Here is a 19,015-nt window from a genome sequence, read left to right as displayed (position 1 = left end):
ATTCCTCATTGTTTATTAATTTATACAGTACTTGGTGAATGTATCAGTTTTATATTTCTTTTCTCCGCAGAGTTTTCCTGGCAGCCGTGTGTGCTGGCGTGTCGTCGTGTCTTTTAGGGAAAGTTCGGCGTCACAACAGGTGGGGGGGAAGAGCGCAAAGCTGCATTCAAGGGCGCTCAGAGAGCATTGATTTTCGCCGGTTAAAGTCATTCGCGAGGTCCCGTTTTTGAAAAAATGTCACCCACTTCTGATTGGGGTGGCAACTGGGGTGGCAAGAGCTATTTTTAGGGTGGCAGTTGCCACCCCATGTCACCCCAGTAGATCCGCCCCTGACCATGATATCTAATATCAATCAATCAATCAATTTTATTTATATAGCGCCAAATCACAACAAACAGTTGCCCCAAGGCGCTTTATATTGTAAGGCAAAGCCATACAATAATTACGGAGAAACCCCAACGGTCAAAACGACCCCCTGTGAGCAAGCACTTGGCAACAGTGGGAAGGAAAAACTCCCTTTTAACAGGAAGAAACCTCCAGCAGAACCAGGCTCAGGGAGGGGCAGTCTTCTGCTGGGACTGGTTGGGGCTGAGGGAGAGAACCGGGAAAAAGACATGCTGTGGAGGAGAGCAGAGATCAATCACTAATGATTAAATGCAGAGTGGTGCATACAGAGCAAAAAGAGAAAGAAACACTCAGTGCATTATGGGAACCCCCCAGCAGTCTAAGTCTATAGCAGCATAACTAAGGGATGGTTCAGGGTCACCCGATCCAGCCCTAACTATACGCTTTAGCAAAAAGGAAAGTTTTAAGCCTAATCTTAAAAGTAGAGAGGGTGTCTGTCTCCCTGATCTGAATTGGGAGCTGGTTCCACAGGAGAGGAGCCTGAAAGCTGAAGGCTCTGCCTCCCATTCTACTCTTACAAACCCTAGGAACTACAAGTAAGCCTGCAGTCTGAGAGCAAAGCGCTCTATTGGGGTGATATGGTACTATGAGGTCCCTAAGATAAGATGGAACCTGATTATTCAAAACCTTATAAGTAAGAAGAAGAATTTTAAATTCTATTCTAGAATTAACAGGAAGCCAATGAAGAGAGGCCAATATGGGTGAGATATGCTCTCTCCTTCTAGTCCCCGTCAGTACTCTAGCTGCAGCATTTTGAATTAACTGAAGGCTTTTCAGGGAACTTTTAGGACAACCTGATAATAATGAATTACAATAGTCCAGCCTAGAGGAAATAAATGCATGAATTAGTTTTTTAGCATCACTCTGAGACAAGACCTTTCTAATTTTAGAGATATTGCGTAAATGCAAAAAAGCAGTCTTACATATTTGTTTAATATGCGCTTTGAATGACATATCCTGATCAAAAATAACTCCAAGATTTCTCACAGTATTACTAGAGGTCAGGGTAATGCCATCCAGGATCTGGTTAGACACCATGTTTCTAAGATTTGTGGGGCCAAGTACAATAACTTCAGTTTTATCTGAGTTTAAAAGCAGGAAATTAGAGGTCATCCATGTCCTTATGTCTGTAAGACAGTCCTGTAGTTTAGCTAATTGGTGTGTGTCCTCTGGCTTCATGGATAGATAAAGCTGGGTATCATCTGCGTAACAATGAAAATTTAAGCAATGCCGTCTAATAATACTGCCTAAGGGAAGCATGTATAAAGTGAATAAAATTGGTCCTAGCACAGAACCTTGTGGAACTCCATAATTAACCTTAGTCTGTGAAGAAGATTCCCCATTTACATGAACAAATTGTAATCTATTAGACAAATATGATTCAAACCACCGCAGCGCAGTGCCTTTAATACCTATGGCATGCTCTAATCTCTGTAATAAAATTTTATGGTCAACAGTATCAAAAGCAGCACTGAGGTCTAACTGAACAAGCACAGAGATGAGTCCACTGTCCGAGGCCATAAGAAGATCATTTGTAACCTTCACTAATGCTGTTTCTGTACTATGATGAATTCTAAAACCTGACAAACTCTTCAAATAGACCATTCCTCTGCAGATGATCAGTTAGCTGTTTTACAACTACCCTTTCAAGAATTTTTGAGAGAAAAGGAAGGTTGGAGATTGGCCTATAATTAGCTAAGATAGCTGGGTCAAGTGATGGATTTTTAAGTAATGGTTTAATTACTGCCACCTTAAAAGCCTGTGGTACATAGCCAACTAATAAAGATAGATTGATCATATTTAAGATTGAAGCATTAAATAATGGTAGGGCTTCCTTGAGCAGCCTGGTAGGAATGGGGTCTAATAAACATGTTGATGGTTTGGATGAAGTAACTAATGAAAATAACTCAGACAGAACAATCTGAGACAGAGTCTAACCAAATACCGGCATCACTGAAAGCAGCCAAAGATAACGATACGTCTTTGGGATGGTTATGAGTAATTTTTTCTCTACTTTCACAATTCACAACTATTGACAAATTTAATTTAATAATTAAAACACTAGTGGAAAATGACAATAATAAGTTTTATTTATTTACTTATTTTAAGAAAGGCCAATATTATTTACTGATTAATCTAATAAAATTGATGTTCTTTGGCTTCAGGGTCTGCACGCCTAAAACCTTACAAACTATTAAACATACAGTAGTGTTCAGAATAATAGTAGTGCTATGTCACTAAAAAGATTAATCCAGGTTTTGAGTATATTTCTTATTGTTACATGGGAAACAAGGTACCAGTAGATTCAGTAGATTCTCACAAATCCAACAAGACCAAGCATTCATGATATTCACACTCTTAAGGCTATGAAATTGGGCTATTAGTAAAAAAAAAAGTAGAAAAGGGGGTGTTCACAATAATAGTAGTGTGACATTCAGTCAGTGAGTTTGTCAGTTTTGTGGAACAAACAGGTGTGAATCAGGTGTCCCCTATTTAAGGATGAAGCCAGCACCTGTTGAACATGCTTTTCTCTTTGAAAGCCTGAGGAAAATGGGACGTTCAAGACATTGTTCAGAAGAACAGCGTAGTTTGATTAAAAAGTTGATTGGAGAGGGGAAAACGTATACGCAGGTGCAAAAAATGATAGGCTGTTCATCTTCAATGATCTCCAATGCTTTAAAATGGACAAAAAAAAACAGACGCGTGGAAGAAAACGGAAAACAACCATCAAAATGGATAGAAGAATAACCAGAATGGCAAAGGCTCACCCATTGATCAGCTCCAGGATGATCAAAGACAGTCTGGAGTTACCTGTAAGTGCTGTGACAGTTAGAAGACGCCTGTGTGAAGCTAATTTATTTGCAAGAATCCCCCGCAAAGTCCCTCTGTTAAATAAGACATGTGCAGAAGAGTTATGATGTGAAGAAATCATGAAAAACTGGTTATACAACTAAATACTAGTTTAGTGATTCACAGGATTGCTAAAAAAGCAGTTTGAACATAATAGTTTTTGAGTTTGTAGCGTCAACAGCATATGTAGGACTGCTTTTTGCATTTTTTGCATTTACGCAATATCTCTAAAATCAGAAAGGTCTTGTCTCAGAGTGATGCTGAAAAACTAATTCATGCATTTATTTCCTCTAGGCTGGACTATTGTAATTCATTATTATCAGGTTGTCCTAAAAGTTCCCTGAAAAGCCTTCAGTTAATTCAAAATGCTGCAGCTAGAGTACTGACGGGGACTAGAAGGAGAGAGCATATCTCACCCATATTGGCCTCTCTTCATTGGCTTCCTGTTAATTCTAGAATAGAATTTAAAATTCTTCTTCTTACTTATAAGGTTTTGAATAATCAGGTCCCATCTTATCTTAGGGACCTCGTAGTACCATATCACCCCAATAGAGCGCTTCGCTCTCAGACTGCAGGCTTACTTGTAGTTCCTAGGGTTTGTAAGAGTAGAATGGGAGGCAGAGCCTTCAGCTTTCAGGCTCCTCTCCTGTGGAACCAGCTCCCAATTCAGATCAGGCAGACAGACACCCTGTCTACTGTTAAGATTAGGCTTAAAACTTTCCTTTTTGCTAAAGCTTATAGTTAGGGCTGGATCAGGTGACCCTGAACCGTCCCTTAGTTATGCTGCTATAGACTTAGACTGCTGGGGGGTTCCCATGATGCACTGTTTCTTTCTCTTTTTGCTCTGTATGCACCACTCTGCATTTAATCATTAGTGATTGATCTCTGCTCCCCTCCACAGCATGTCTTTTTCCTGGTTCTCTCCCTCAGCCCCAACCAGTCCCAGCAGAAGACTGCCCCTCCCTGAGCCTGGTTCTGCTGGAGGTTTCTTCCTGTTAAAAGGGAGTTTTTCCTTCCCACTGTAGCCAAGTGCTTGCTCACAGGGGGTCGTTTTGACCGTTGGGGTTTTACATAATTATTGTATGGCCTTGCCTTACAATATAAAGCGCCTTGGGGCAACTGTTTGTTGTGATTTGGCGCTATATAAAAGAATTGATTGATTGATTGAACAGCAGATGCTACTATTATTGTGAACACCCCCTTTTCTACTTTTTTTTACTAGTAGCCCAATTTCATAGCCTTAAGAGTGTGAATATCATGAATGCTTGGTCTTGTTGGATTTGTGAGAATCTACTGAATCTACTGGTACCTTGTTTCCCATGTAACAATAAGAAATATACTCAAAACCTGGATTAATCTTTTTAGTCACATAGCACTACTATTATTCTGAACACTACTGTATAAGATGTTTAAAATTAGACAATGATGCAGAAAGACCTTCATATTGATGAGACCTATAATAAAACCATTCTGATCACTGGATCATCAATCTGTATTTTATGCAGGTTAAGTTTTGGTTGGTTTGACATCAAGTATCACTAGATATAAAAGCTGTAATATAGAAAATGGGCAGACCTTTTGGACACAATCTTAAAACAAGGGCTTCAATCTTTGTCTGCAGACCACAAGCCAAATTTGTCTCAGTTACACTTTTATTTTTTTAAATCAAAGTGATCAAAGATGATCATCAGAGTTTTTTACATTACTATGTCAGATTTGGGTAGGATTACTCTGAAATGTAATTAGTTACTGAATACAAAAATACAACTGAAATACTTCTGAAGTACTTCAAAACCAATGATGGAAAATGATGCAGTTCATATAAAAATGGACAACTCCACATATGCGCTACTAAAAGTGGTGGGTTTGTCATTCGGTCCTTGAAATGGAGTGATATCTCCACCTGGTGGAGACTCCCTAGTAATGCAGGTACAACAGAATTTTGTGAAAAACTCTAGTGTGTGTGTGTATATTTTATATATATATATATATATATCAATCAATCAATTTTTTTTTATATAGCGCCAAATCACAACAAACAGTTGCCCCAAGGCGCTTTATATTGTAAGGCAAGGCCATACAATAATTATGTAAAACCCCAACGGTCAAAACGACCCCCTGTGAGCAAGCACTTGGCTACAGTGGGAAGGAAAAACTCCCTTTTAACAGGAAGAAACCTCCAGCAGAACCAGGCTCAGGGAGGGGCAGTCTTCTGCTGGGACTGGTTGGGGCTGAGGGAGAGAACCAGGAAAAAGACATGCTGTGGAGGGGAGCAGAGATCGATCACTAATGATTAAATGCAGAGTGGTTGCATACAGAGCAAAAAGAAAAAGAAACAGTGCATCATGGGAACCCCCCAGCAGTCTACGTCTATAGCAGCATAACTAAGGGATGGTTCAGGGTCACCTGATCCAGCCCTAACTATAAGCTTTAGCAAAAAGGAAAGTTTTAAGCCTAATCTTAAAAGTAGAGAGGGTGTCTGTCTCCCTGATCTGAATTGGGAGCTGGTTCCACAGGAGAGGAGCCTGAAAGCTGAAGGCTCTGCCTCCCATTCTACTCTTACAAACCCTAGGAACTACAAGTAAGCCTGCAGTCTGAGAGCGAAGCGCTCTATTGGGGTAATATGGTACTACGAGGTCCCTAAGATAAGATGGGACCTGATTATTCAAAACCTTATAAGTAAGAAGAAGAATTTTAAATTCTATTCTAGAATTAACAGGAAGCCAATGAAGAGAGGCCAATATGGGTGAGATATGCTCTCTCCTTCTAGTCCCCGTCAGTACTCTAGCTGCAGCATTTTGAATTAACTGAAGGCTTTTTAGGGAACTTTTAGGACAACCTGATAATAATGAATTACAATAGTCCAGCCTAGAGGAAATAAATGCATGAATTAGTTTTTCAGCATCACTCTGAGACAAGACCTTTCTGATTTTAGAGATATTGCGTAAATGCAAAAAAGCAGTCCTACATATTTGTTTAATATGCACTTTGAATGACATATCCTGATCAAAAATGACTCCAAGATTTCTCACAGTATTACTAGAGGTCAGGGTAATGCCATCCAGAGTAAGGATCTGGTTAGACACCATGTTTCTAAGATTTGTGGGGCCAAGTACAATAACTTCAGTTTTATCTGAGTTTAAAAGCAGGAAATTAGAGGTCATCCATGTCTTTATGTCTGTAAGACAATCCTGCAGTTTAGCTAATTGGTGTGTGTCCTCTGGCTTCATGGATAGATAAAGCTGGGTATCATCTGCGTAACAATGAAAATTTAAGCAATACCGTCTAATAATACTGCCTAAGGGAAGCATGTATAAAGTGAATAAAATTGGTCCTAGCACAGAACCTTGATATATATATATATATATCCTTAAACTACATCAATATTTACTTACAAATCCCTATTTCTCCTATGGTTCTTAATAGAATAGTCTGAATATTCCACACAAATTAGACCAAAAGGGCTACAGAAAGGAGTCAAAAATTGTATTTCCGCACATATTTCTCACGGAAGGTTAATTACTGAACATGATCCTCGGCATCCCAATTACATACAGACAAAAATTATGTTCATTGGACACATTCTGATCACGTTGGACCGATCTGCAATGAATAAATCCACATCACCTTTTTCCCCCCACAGCCGCAACAATAGGGATGTTATGTCAGTCTTGTTGAGATTTGACATTAACTGAGGCATTCAAGAATACTACTGTACTTCAGTTGTTGAAATGTGGGTAAGTGGTCCTTGGTTAAATTTTAACCGCTGGGAGGGTAGGAAGCCGGTCAGACCTGGCAGGCCCAAACGTATCATGAGGGTCTGCTGGGAACGACTGGCGGAACCCTCTGTCAGCGAGGTCTTCAACTCCCACCTCCGGGAGAGCTTCTCCCAGATCCCGGGGAGGTTGGAGACATGGAGTCCGAGTGAACCATGTTCTCCACCTCCATTGTCGATGCGGCTGCTCGTAACTGTGGTCGCAAGGTCTCTGGTGCCTGTCGCGGAGGCAGTCCCCGAACCCGGTGGTGGACACCGGAAGTAAGGGATGCCGTTAAGCTGAAGAAGGAGTCCTACTTATCTTTGTTGGTAGGTGGGACCCCAGAGGCAGCTGACAGGTACCGGCAGGCCAAGCGTGCTGCAGCCCGTGCGGTCGCAGAGGCAAAAACTCGGGTCTGGGAGGAGCTCGGGGAGGCTATGGAGGAGGACTATCGGTCGGCCTCGAAGAGATTCTGGCAAACCATCCGACGCCTCAGGGGGCGGAAGCAGCTCTCCACCAGCACTGTTTACGGTGCGGGTGGGGAGCTGTTGACCCTGACTGGGGATGTTGTCGGGCAGTGGAAGGAGTACTTCGAGGATCTCCTCAATCCCATCGTCACGTCTTCCGAAGAGGAAGCAGAGACTGGAGACTCAGAGGCGGACTCATCCATTACCCAGGCCGAACTCACCAAGGTGGTTAGAAAGCTCCTCGGTGGCAAGGCTCCTGGGGTGGATGAAATCCGTCCTGAGTACCTTAAGTCTCTGGATGTTGTGGGGCTGTCTTGGCTGACACTCCTCTGCAACATCGCTTGGCGATCGGGGACAGTGCCTCTGGATTGGCAGACTGGGGTGGTGGTCCCTCTGTTTAAGAAGGGGGACAGGAGGGTGTGTTCCAACTATAGGGGGATCACACTCCTCAGCCTCCCCGGTAAGGTCTATTCCAGAGTACTGGAGAGGAGAATCCGACTGATGGTCGAACCTCAGATTCAGGAGGTGCAGTGTAGTTTTCGTCCTGGTCGCAGCACATTGGACCAGCTCTACATGCTCCATTGGGTGCTCGAGGGTTCATGGGAGTTTGCCCAATCAGTCCACATGTGTTTTGTGGATCTGGGGAAGGCGTTCGACCGTGTCCCTCGGGGCACCCTGTGGGGAGTGCTCCGGGAGTACGGGGTCCGGGGTCCTTTGTTAAGGGCTATCCGGTCCCTGTACGACCGCAGCAGGAGCTTGGTTCACATTGCCGGTAGTAAGTCAAACCTGTTTCCAGTGCACGTTGGCCTCCGCCAGGGCTGCCCTTTGTCACCGGTTCTGTTCATTATTTTTATGGACAGAATTTCTAGGCGCAGCCAGGGTGTAGAGGGGGTCTGGTTTTGGAACCACAGAATCTCGTCTCTGCTGTTTGCGGACGATGTGGTTCTGTTGGCTTCGTCAAATCAGGACCTTCAGCATGCACTGGGGCGGTTTGCAGCCGAGTGTGAAGCGTCCGGGATGAAAATCAGCACCTCCAAATCCGAGGCCATGGTTCTCGACCCGAAAAAGGTGCTTTGCCCTCTTCAGGTTGGTGGAGTGTCCTTGCCTCAAGTGGAGGAGTTTAAGTATCTCGGGGTCTTGTTCACGAGTGAGGGATGGATGGAGCGTGAGATCGATAGACGGATCGGTGCAGCATCTGCAGTGATGCGGTCGCTGTATCGGACCGTCGTGGTGAAGAGAGAGCTGAGTAGGGGGGCAAAGCTCTCGATTTACCGATCGATCTACATTCAGATCCTCACCTATGGTCATGAGATTTGGCCCATGACCGAAAGAACGAGATCGTGGGTACAAGCGGCCGAGATGAGTTTCCTCTGCAGGGTGGCTGGGCACTCCCTTAGAGATAGGGTGAGGAGCTCGGTCACTCTGGAGGAGCTCGGAGTCAAGCCGCTGCTCCTCCACGTCAAAAGGAGTCAGTTGAGGTAGCTCGGGCATCTTTTCCGGATGCCCCCTGGACGCCTTGCTGGAGAGGTGTTCCGGGCACGTCCCACTGGGAGGAGGCCCCGGGGAAGACTCAGGACACGCTGGAGGGACTACATCTCTCGGCTGGCTTGGGAACGCCTTGGGGTTCCCCCGGAGGAGCTGGGGGAGGTGTGTGTGGATCGGGAGGTCTGGGCGGCTTTGTTTGAGCTGCTGCCCCCACGACCCGACTCCGGATAAAGTGGAAGAAAATGGATGGATGGATGGGTTAAATTTTAAGTATGTAGTGTACATTTTACTGTTTAAAATAAAAGGATTCAAAACAGTACCTGATATAATTTACATACTCCATTGTTATACTTTATTACAGAAATAAAGCACAAAACTAGAAAAACCTGAACACAAAACAACTGCAAATGTTCAAAAGCAACAATATTGCAACTGATACAAATAATTATTGCAGTGAGAGCACAGTAATACTAAGATAAAAGTTTTACCTTGTTTCCCATGTAACAATAAGAAATATACTCAAAACCTGGATTAATCTTTTTAGTCACATAACACTACTATTATTCTGAACACTACTGTAAGTTCAGCAAATGACATGTAAAATGTTTTGATAGTCTGGCAGTGCACCGAAGGCCGTTTCATCTTTAAACATGTCTAATAAGTTGAAAACCAGTGAAATTTAGTCATGGGCCAGCATGGTCCTGTGTGCACCCCCGCCCCAACCCTATAAATTTGGTGTCATTAGAAAGCTTAGAATGTCTACATTAGAAAAAATAACATAACAGCAAAAATACTGGGACTCACTATGACATATGAGCACTTTTATTGACCTACCCTAGCCAAATGAACATGTCCAATTATGACATCATTTTTTGTTGTTGTTGTTGTTGTTTGCACAACAAAGAGTTACTAAATGATCATCTTTTAAGCAACTGGGACGTATAAGACACCAAATGAAAGCTGTCTTTATATAGAATCAACTGCATTTTGAATTATGTGCACAACTTTCTTGTTCAGATCAGAGGGTATGCCTTCATACAAACCCCCATGTCGAAGGCTGTAATGGCATACTCTTGGCCTGCTTCATGTGCGTTCTCTTCTGCTACACGCAGACCAGTGACGTGCGGTGAGGTTGATGGCTGGTGAGGCACTGACTTCATCACAATCAGATTTAAATACATATGAAGCTCACGGAGTAGCTTATTCACCGTTGGATTGGTGGCAGTTAACGTTATGTTTAAAACCTCATGTCAGCATTCTTTACACATACATAATGTAGCACACAAAAAGCACATTTAATTAAAAAAAAGGTTATCATGGTCTTACCTTTATGTGTAAATGAAGTCCATGTGCCACTCCTTCTGAACAAAAGCATTAATGACTTGTTTGTGGATGTTTTTCTTATCTTCCTTCAGTTTTAAAGGTCTCTCTCTCAGTGTAGATCACTGCCAGGCAAGAAAATCGTCGTTTGTCAGTCCTGTTCTGACTCTGTTTGGAGTCTTTTCTGGCTTTGAATGTGAGTGGTGGACCGCTCGTCTGTGATGACACTTCTTTGTAAATTCTTCAGGTCACAATATCCCATCTGAGTCCAAACATTGTCACAAGTTGAGAAAATAAAGCTGGAAAAGCAGAAAAAGGCAGTTCCTTGCTGGACATTCACACAGCCAGACCGTGTCCCACTATGTTTGACAAGAGCGGCTCCTCTGTTGTCTGAAGCAAATATTTCAGCTCTGATCTTTGGCCGTCCTTTAATTATTACCTCTTGCTTTAATTCAAAGTCCAATTTTAAAAATTGTTTCAGTTTGGATCTGTAATCCTCCATTCTGAAAGTAAAGTCCAGGCAAGTGGAAAAGATAAATGAATGGCTGCTCTTGTAGCTTGCTGTCACTTATTCTGCAGCTGAGGATTTGCAAGAGGAAGCCCTGTAAATCCCTGAGATCACTAGTGCCCCCTAACATGAGGCGGGAGAACTGCTTACCTCACTTGGTGTGTTTTTGTGGCAGTTTTATGATCACTCAGCACACAAAACATGTTACACACACACATATACACACACACATACAGCTGTTTACAAAAGCGAAACTATGGAATTTAAGTTTATACAGCCAAAGTGTTTGACCATTTTAATGGGGACATACAGAGAGACAGAGTCTCACTGCAGAGGATTCCAGCCGTTAGCCCAGTGATTGCGCAATCCAAGGTGAGGCATGGCTGACTGCTGCCTCACTTCACCTCTCTTCTCAGTATTTGAACGGCAAATGTGAAAATTCAGCGATTTTAAATAAAAAATAATTTAAAACTGGTGAAGTTAAAAGGAAAATAACATTACAGTACAAATCACTGCATAAATATAACCATTTAATTTATTTTTTTTTTATTTTACACTTTTTTCTTTCCATGATGACAGGTGAGGCGTAGTAAGTTAATGTTTTTTTGGTTGTCTTGAATATGACAACTTGATATTAATCAAAGTGACATAACCAGAAGTTGTCTGTAGCCTTTTTGGGCTTCAGTTGTATGCCAACTTGTCATTACAAAAACCGAATGACATTTAATGACAGCGCAGTCATAAACATTTATGACATTGACATAATGTTTATGACACTTTCATGACTGTGTCATATAACAATTATGACAGTGTTATGTCACTATTGTGATGATGCCTTCAAGTAAAGTGTTACCGAATATTCTTGGTAGAACACAACTCTCTCTCTTCTTAATTCTAACATTGTATGATGTGAACATCCGTCATTTGATTATGGTCACTTTGTGCTCACTCAGATCCTTCACAGAAGGCTGCAGTCAACAAATCCAAGCTGTCAGTGCGTCGAGTTTCAGAACAGCCGTCCATGATGGCAGCCACCGTCAGCAAAGCCTTGTCATCTTCTGACACAGAGTTACTTTTGCTTAATGGCACGGATCCAGTGGCTGAGGCTGCTATCCGACAACTCAATCAGTCGGCCAAGCAGAAGCTCAAATCTCCAGTGAAGAAGAGTACTATAATCATCTCCGGCATAGCCAAAGTAAGGCCTGGTTTTGATATCCACGATAAGAGTTTTTAGTGTGTTACTGAATGAACGTTCCCAGTTTGGCAGACATTTACTTCACAAGGACTGCAAGATTTCAGTTGGTAGTACGTTGTAAATTGGTAATTTGCCCTTGTACTTTGAAACATCAGACATGTAATATCACAACTGACAAAATGGTTTTCTGAGAATTGACCAATACAACAGACCTACTCTCAAGTGCAGCAGCTACAAAATGTAGTCCTTCATGACTGCCACAGAACACTTTACATGAAAGCAAATGCCTCTTTACAATAAATTTTTGTCTTTTTTTGCTTTTTGTATGGTCATCTTGTATTTCCAGACCCCCTTATCTCAGGATGATGAGCTCGCGCTGATGGCGGGCTACGCGGCAGCGATGGATGCCTCAATGTCAGAATGCAGCTCTACTCAGGATGTGACTGAAGCTGTTGCGTCAGGGACAAGTAGCTCTCCAGAGTCATCAGAGCTCCAGAAAGCCCCCAGTGGGACCGGCCAGCCTGCAGGTGACTGGGAGAGCCAGACAGGAGAGGATGTAGACAACAGCTCCCTGTCCATGTGTGTGTCAGAGGCCAGGTGTAAAAAGAGCAGAGGTGAGAGGTCACAGTGGGCTCACAACTTTAAAGTGCACTTTGACATTCTGACATGACTTTTTATATATATATATATATATATATATATATATATATATATATATATGTGTGTGTGTGTGTAATATAATAATAATATGAGGGTTTGAAGGCAGGTTTTTTTTTTTTTTTTTTTTGCATGTTTTCTGTCTGTTTGTCATCAGTGATGTTTTTCTCCTATTGTCTCTCACTGCCACCTTAGAGGAAATCAGTGTTAAACACAGATTATGTCCAGACGAGTAAGTTCTTTTATTAATTACTTGTAGTATTCTAGATGCTTGATTCCTCATATGGCCTGATATAAAAATGTGTGCAACTCCATACCAACCACAAACAAATGTTTAGTGATCTACTAACACTGCACATTGAGGATTGCATCTTCCAAATGGCAGAACGACACGTGTTGTCCATTTAATATGTTTGCTGTAATCCATCCATTCATTTTCTATACCTGCTTATTCCAATTAAGGGTCGCGGGGGAATGCGGTGCTGGAGCCTATCCCAGCAGACATAGGGTATGAGGCAGGGTACACCCTGGACAGGACAGCAGTGTGTCACAGGGCCACTTATAGACAGACAAATGCATTCACACCTGCACGCACACCTATGGACAGCTTAAAGTTTTCAGGTCACCTAACGTTCACATCTTGGGTGTGGGAGGAAGCCGGAGCACCCGGAGGGAACCCACGCAAACACGGGGAGAACATGCAAACTCCACACAGAAGGACTTAAAGTGGGAATTGAATCCACAACCTTTTTGCTGTGAGGCAGCAGTGCTAACCACTAATCCACCATGCTGATGTTTGCTATAATGAACATGTAGTTAGGAGTGTGTCTACCCAAGTGCACAAAATACTGGGAGGCGAACATGCAAATAGGTTATTTTAGAACATTCAGTTTGACTCATCAAGCCTGTAAGCAATTGGAGAGGCTCGCGATTGACAACAAGTTCTTTCTGTCAGCTCACCTGATTGTGGACTGGGAGGGTCTCTCTCTCTCTCTCACACACACACACACACACACACACACACACACACACACACACACTCTGCAACTCCTGTGCAGTAGCAGACAAACTTTAGTCCTTTATTCTGTTAGAGTTGATTTCAGTCAGTGTGTTACCATGAGCTGTGCAAGTGATGTTTCCTGTCCTCTGCTTTATTGCCACAGGCAGCTTCCTTCAGAAGAGTGCTAAGCTCTTCTTCCGCCGCCGACACCAGCGTAAGGAGCCCGGAATGAGCCAGTCTCACAATGACCTGGTTTACTTGGAGTCGGCGGCTGCAGTGGACCGGGCCAGCCGAACAGCCACGCTCAGCCACATGCTCAACCGCAGGCTGCTGTCCAAACATAAGAGCAATGCTAATGGCTCTACCTCTGTGGGGGAGCCGCATGCGTGACCCCCACACCTCAGACACTCCCACACCTTCACCTCAAACATGCACTGGCAAACAACTTGGCTAATACTATCCTGAGAGACAGCTGTGCCTATAGAGAAATGTCCATTTAACATTTCACCAAGAGCAGATGTGCACATAAAGCTACCCTGAAGTCTGCTTCCATTCATGGCATTTCACAGGATGTTCTATAGCATGTGTCTTTTACTTGATTTTATGCAACATATTGAAATCTTAAAGCGCTTTTATGGCCTTTTTAATGACAGAATGGGCTGAGGTGGGCCTCACCTGACTTAGGGGAAAGATGGATCTGTACCTCCTGTAAACCGTAGCTTTCGTACGGTGGACCAAAGATGATCAGACGAGTGGTGTTCCTATGACTTGCAAAGTTTTTGCAACTTTATTTCCAGTGCAATGACAAGAGCTACTCATGTGATAGAGATTCTTCTCTACTTCTAAGTTGTGTTTAAATCATTCACAAAGGGAGATGGCCATCAGTGCAAGATGGATATAAGTGGGAGATAATACTGCGATAATATTTTGACACTAATTTTATCTAGACTCTGGAAATGCAGTTGCAGACCCAAGTTTACATACACCTTGATATAGATATATATATATATATATATATATAAAATACTGTGAAGAAAAAGTGAAAACCCCTATGTTGGAATTGTTATTTTTAAATAGCTTTATATGGAAATAAAAATCTAAATTTTGACTGACTTAACACACTTGTTTGCTAAAATTGGATATATGCAGAAAATAGTTTTTAAGGTTTTATCCAATGTGTATGTAAACATTTGGCCCCAACTGTGTTATTCATATCAAGTATTCAACATATTTGTGACTTCATTTCAGTTCTGTAGAAATCTGAAGCCTGCAAAGTTTAAAAACAACAACAAAAGTTTACTGCAACAGCTGCTGAAAATCTTGGGAAAGGTATCAGTCTTACATCTAACACAAGTCATTAATAATGTACTTTACATCGATACAAAGTAGGGTAGTGACACCGTGGCAAATGTTTCAAATGGTAGAAACTTTACTTTTTGTCTTCCTAAAAAAAAAAAAAAAAAAAAAAATTAAACTCCGTCTGCACACTGTTCTCAGCCAGATGTTTATTTATCGAAAGGGAACCTAGTGAACTTTGTCCAGGAACTGTGAACTTATTCTTGGCCGTATGTGTTGCAGTGCTCACAGATGATGCTCTTTGCAATCCTGCATATGATTGGAAGGAATCCTCATTCTGCAGTTTGATGTTACTGTTTTTAAAGGATGTCACTATGAGCACTTGAATATGACTAAGTGTGAACGTATCTTTGGGAGTGACCAAATAAATAGTTGGTTTGAGTTTTGAGGGGATTTTTTTTGTTTGTTTTCCAACCTATCTTTTGATTGTATTTGTTTGTAAGCAACCTGTTTTTATATGTCACATTAACTGCTGTTTCTTAAGTCGATTAATCAGAATTAGGACTGCTGACAAAATAGAACCATAATACAAACAATGTCTGCAGATTACTGTGAGAATGCTGTCAGAAGTAGGACTTTAAATACAGATTATTTTCTTTATCACTAAATCTTTTAACCCTAACCTACCCAAACATTTAATCGCAATTGTGATTGACAAAAAGGATGACAATGTATTTCTATATATGTTATGTTAGAGGAAGTCAGATAAATGATGGATATCACAAAAGTTTAAGTACATCTGATAAGTTTTTCTTTTATTTTTTAAACAAATATTTTTGACTAATGATTATTACAGAATTGTACCTTCACAGCCCACACTTTAGGAATCGCTGTTTTATTCTGTAAAATGTCAAATGGGACAAGTGGCTTATCTAATGGTGGTCTCCCATTCTCGATTTCTGATACACAGTGTTGATATTTATACCCCCCCCCCCCCCCCCCCCAAAAAAAAAAAAAAAAAGAAAGAACAGTTGGGGCCTGAAAATGGTTGTAATCTGTGGTAAAAGTAGTGTTGAAGAACACTGTGAACAATCAGAAAGGTTTTTAATGTGCTTGAAAAACATTTCTGATGTCAGGTTAAATAGTTTGTTTGTTTGTTTGTAATTCTTTATTCACAACAAAATGCTGTCCACTAAAAATGAAACACATTTAAAACAAAAATAAAACTCTTAAACCAGCACCAGGCTGTCACCCTGTACATAAACAGGTAATAATCAAATGACATTCATGTTCATTCAAAAAGCCAACTTCGCAACTGTCTCTCATTTTACAGAGCTCCTTAATTTGCAGTGCAAGTCTTAATAAGTGACTATCAAAATTAAGCTGCCAAAAGGCACACGCATTATTTATATCACAATTAAATTTATACATGAGATATCTCTTATTAGCACCTACTGTATCACAGAATGGGTACCTAACAGTCCCATACTGGTAATGGTACTGACATTAATGCATCACTTTGCAAGCAAGAGATCAGTGCTCATAGTATTTGCAAGATATGGTAAAATATTACTATGAGTAGTATATGGCACATGCCAGACCTTCCGAATAGCTTTTCTCCATGCACAATAAATGGTTTCTAATTCATTTGAGTACAAAGGAAGAATTTGGCTACCATAAAATGAAGTACAATACTTGTGAAATAATTCATTTCTAATGAAAGCATTAGCATTTTTAAAATCAGCAAAAAACACGTTACACTGACGATTGACATCTGCAAAACATTTCTCAGTAGATAATTTAAAAATATCCTCGTACAAATCATGGCCCAGATAAGTGACTTTATCTTTTCTAGGTACTCTGACATTATTCACAAAAATAACCGGATCTGAAGGTCTAGCCTTTGTACATTTGTAAATAATGACCTCACTCTTTTTTCTATTGAACATGGTGTCAAATTCTCTGGCACAGTTTTCACATGCAGTAATCATGTCCTGCAAGCCACTTATACTTGGTGCCAATAATTTGATATCATCTGCATAGCTAAAAGCACCAGCATAAACACTTCCCATATGACAACTAACTCCTAAATCTTTCAATTTGCTCAACAAACCATCAACATAAATACAAAATAATACTGGGGTCATAATCCCACCTTGTTTCACACCATTTGAGATGGAAAAATTGGGAGAATGTGTATTCTCCCATCTTACTCTCAATTTTTGACTAAGGTACATATTTAACAGAAATCTGCAATATATTGGACACAAACCTTTATGTGTTAACTTCCTAAAAAGATGACAGTAGAATGATTCGGTCAAACGCCTTGCTTGCGTCCAACATGAGTCCATAAACGTGAACCACCATTGACATAATATGACGCTGTTTCCACAACCATTGCTGCACACATGCTAGTTGACAAACCATCTTTATACCCAAATTGTAAGTTACTGGTACATAGCTTACAACTCTCTTTGACTAAGACAATAACATCAAATAATTTCAAACAACACTACCTAAGGTAATGGCACAACAATTATCTGACACAGTTAAGTTAGACCACTTACCCTTAGGGACAGGAACCATAGTGCCATCTGACATACCATCAGGTGTGAAACCATGCTTAATCATAGCAGTATACAAAACAGAACAACAAATAATTTGTGACTACCATAGATAATATAAGAAGAGAGTTTTGAGATGATAAATGAGGCACTTGTGAAAAGATGTGGAAGTAGCATTTTGCACATGCGCACAAACAGTTGTGTAATGTGAATCGTGCATACTCTGCTGTATTCAACAATATTCAGTTACACTTGTATGTAAGCCAATGTAAAGTATTAAGTAATGCAAATTTTGCCTACAGTTTTCAGAAAAAATCAGGACCCAATTTATTTTTCTTCATTTTGAAGTAGAGATGAAAATTGGGGCCAAAAATTGTTAATGGGAGATCATCCTAAGACTACAGTTTTTCATTTTTTGTAATCCAAGGACCATAGACTTTTGTTTTTCCAAATGACATGAAGCTGCAAATGTTGAAATTTTTATCACATTAAGATTTATCAGACTGGTGTATCATTGTTACCTCCAAGGAGATTCAGATCATTCTCGTTTTTAAGGCATCATTATTCATTGATTTTTGGAAGAAGGAAAAAAAGTCTTGGTGTTCAAAATATGCCGTTAAATGTCGGGCTGGATTTGGATAAAGGGTTTGAACTCAGAAACTTTTTGCACTTTTTAATGGGTTATTTCAGGTCTTGGTGGAGATTTACATTCTAATAGACACCTTTCTTGTGTTTCAATTGACCAAGTAATCAATAAACTTTGTTTCAGCATCAATCCTGGTAGACTCGTGCCAGATGTGTTTTTTTTTTTTTCCCTTCCCCTTCTTCTTCCTTACTTTCCCTTCACCATCAAACCAGAGGATGGAAGTAACCCAACAAACTGTGCAAATCGTCATGTTCCTTCACAGCAGCCTTGGTAGTCGAACAGTGTTTAAATCATTTGACTGTATGAGAGTTAAAAAAATGCTGTTAATAGTGATACGGTGAGGTGCTCTGAGCTATGCATTGATATTTTATATGGAACCAGATTTATGCCTTATTCAATAAAGTAAGACATACTTTGTATTTCCTGTAAATGCAAGCTGTTACAATGGTATAATTGGATGAGGGGATTTGATGCACTTTTTGGTTTGTATGATTGCTCTGACATGAATGTTTGTGCCACAGCAGAATGCTATGAGTTTTGCATTTCACTGTAATGTTATTTGTTTTAACGGGTGAAAAGAAATATGTAGGTGCATTAGAAGTGTTCAAAAAAGAAAAGAAAAAAGATGAAGTTCCAGGCTGTGGTTGGACATTGGGAATACAGAGGTTGTGTTGCTGTTGTAATGCCAAACTGTCCAAATTATTCCAACTAATGCAATGCTAAAGTGGTTTATTCACTGTGAATACAGCGCCTGTTTGTTGGTGACACTGATGGAGGCGTATGCTCTTGGTTTCTGTGTCACTGTTTGCATGAATCTTTGCCACACATTTTAAGAGATCCTTATCAAAATCAAATCCTTACCTGATT

The 19,015-nt window shown here is 40.8% G+C and overlaps 1 protein-coding gene across 1 annotated transcript in view; it reads left to right on the top strand.

Moving 5' to 3' along the window:
• Window positions 1–18,290, top strand: part of LOC117518005 (C2 domain-containing protein 2) — a 170,063-nt gene extending 151,773 nt beyond the window's left edge. The window contains exons 11-13 of the mRNA XM_034179120.1: window positions 11,744–11,985; window positions 12,332–12,599; window positions 13,806–18,290. Coding sequence (XP_034035011.1) covers window positions 11,744–11,985; window positions 12,332–12,599; window positions 13,806–14,032 — 737 coding nt within the window. The 3' untranslated portion in view covers window positions 14,033–18,290. The remainder of the gene's footprint in view (window positions 1–11,743; window positions 11,986–12,331; window positions 12,600–13,805) is intronic.
• Window positions 18,291–19,015: the final 725 nt, after the last annotated feature.

The sequence above is a fragment of the Thalassophryne amazonica genome, chromosome 9 (assembly GCF_902500255.1).
Source record: "Thalassophryne amazonica chromosome 9, fThaAma1.1, whole genome shotgun sequence".
Classification (NCBI taxonomy): Eukaryota; Metazoa; Chordata; class Actinopteri; order Batrachoidiformes; family Batrachoididae; genus Thalassophryne; species Thalassophryne amazonica.
Note: the sequence above shows the minus strand (reverse complement) of the source record. Positions and strands in the feature narration are given on the sequence as shown.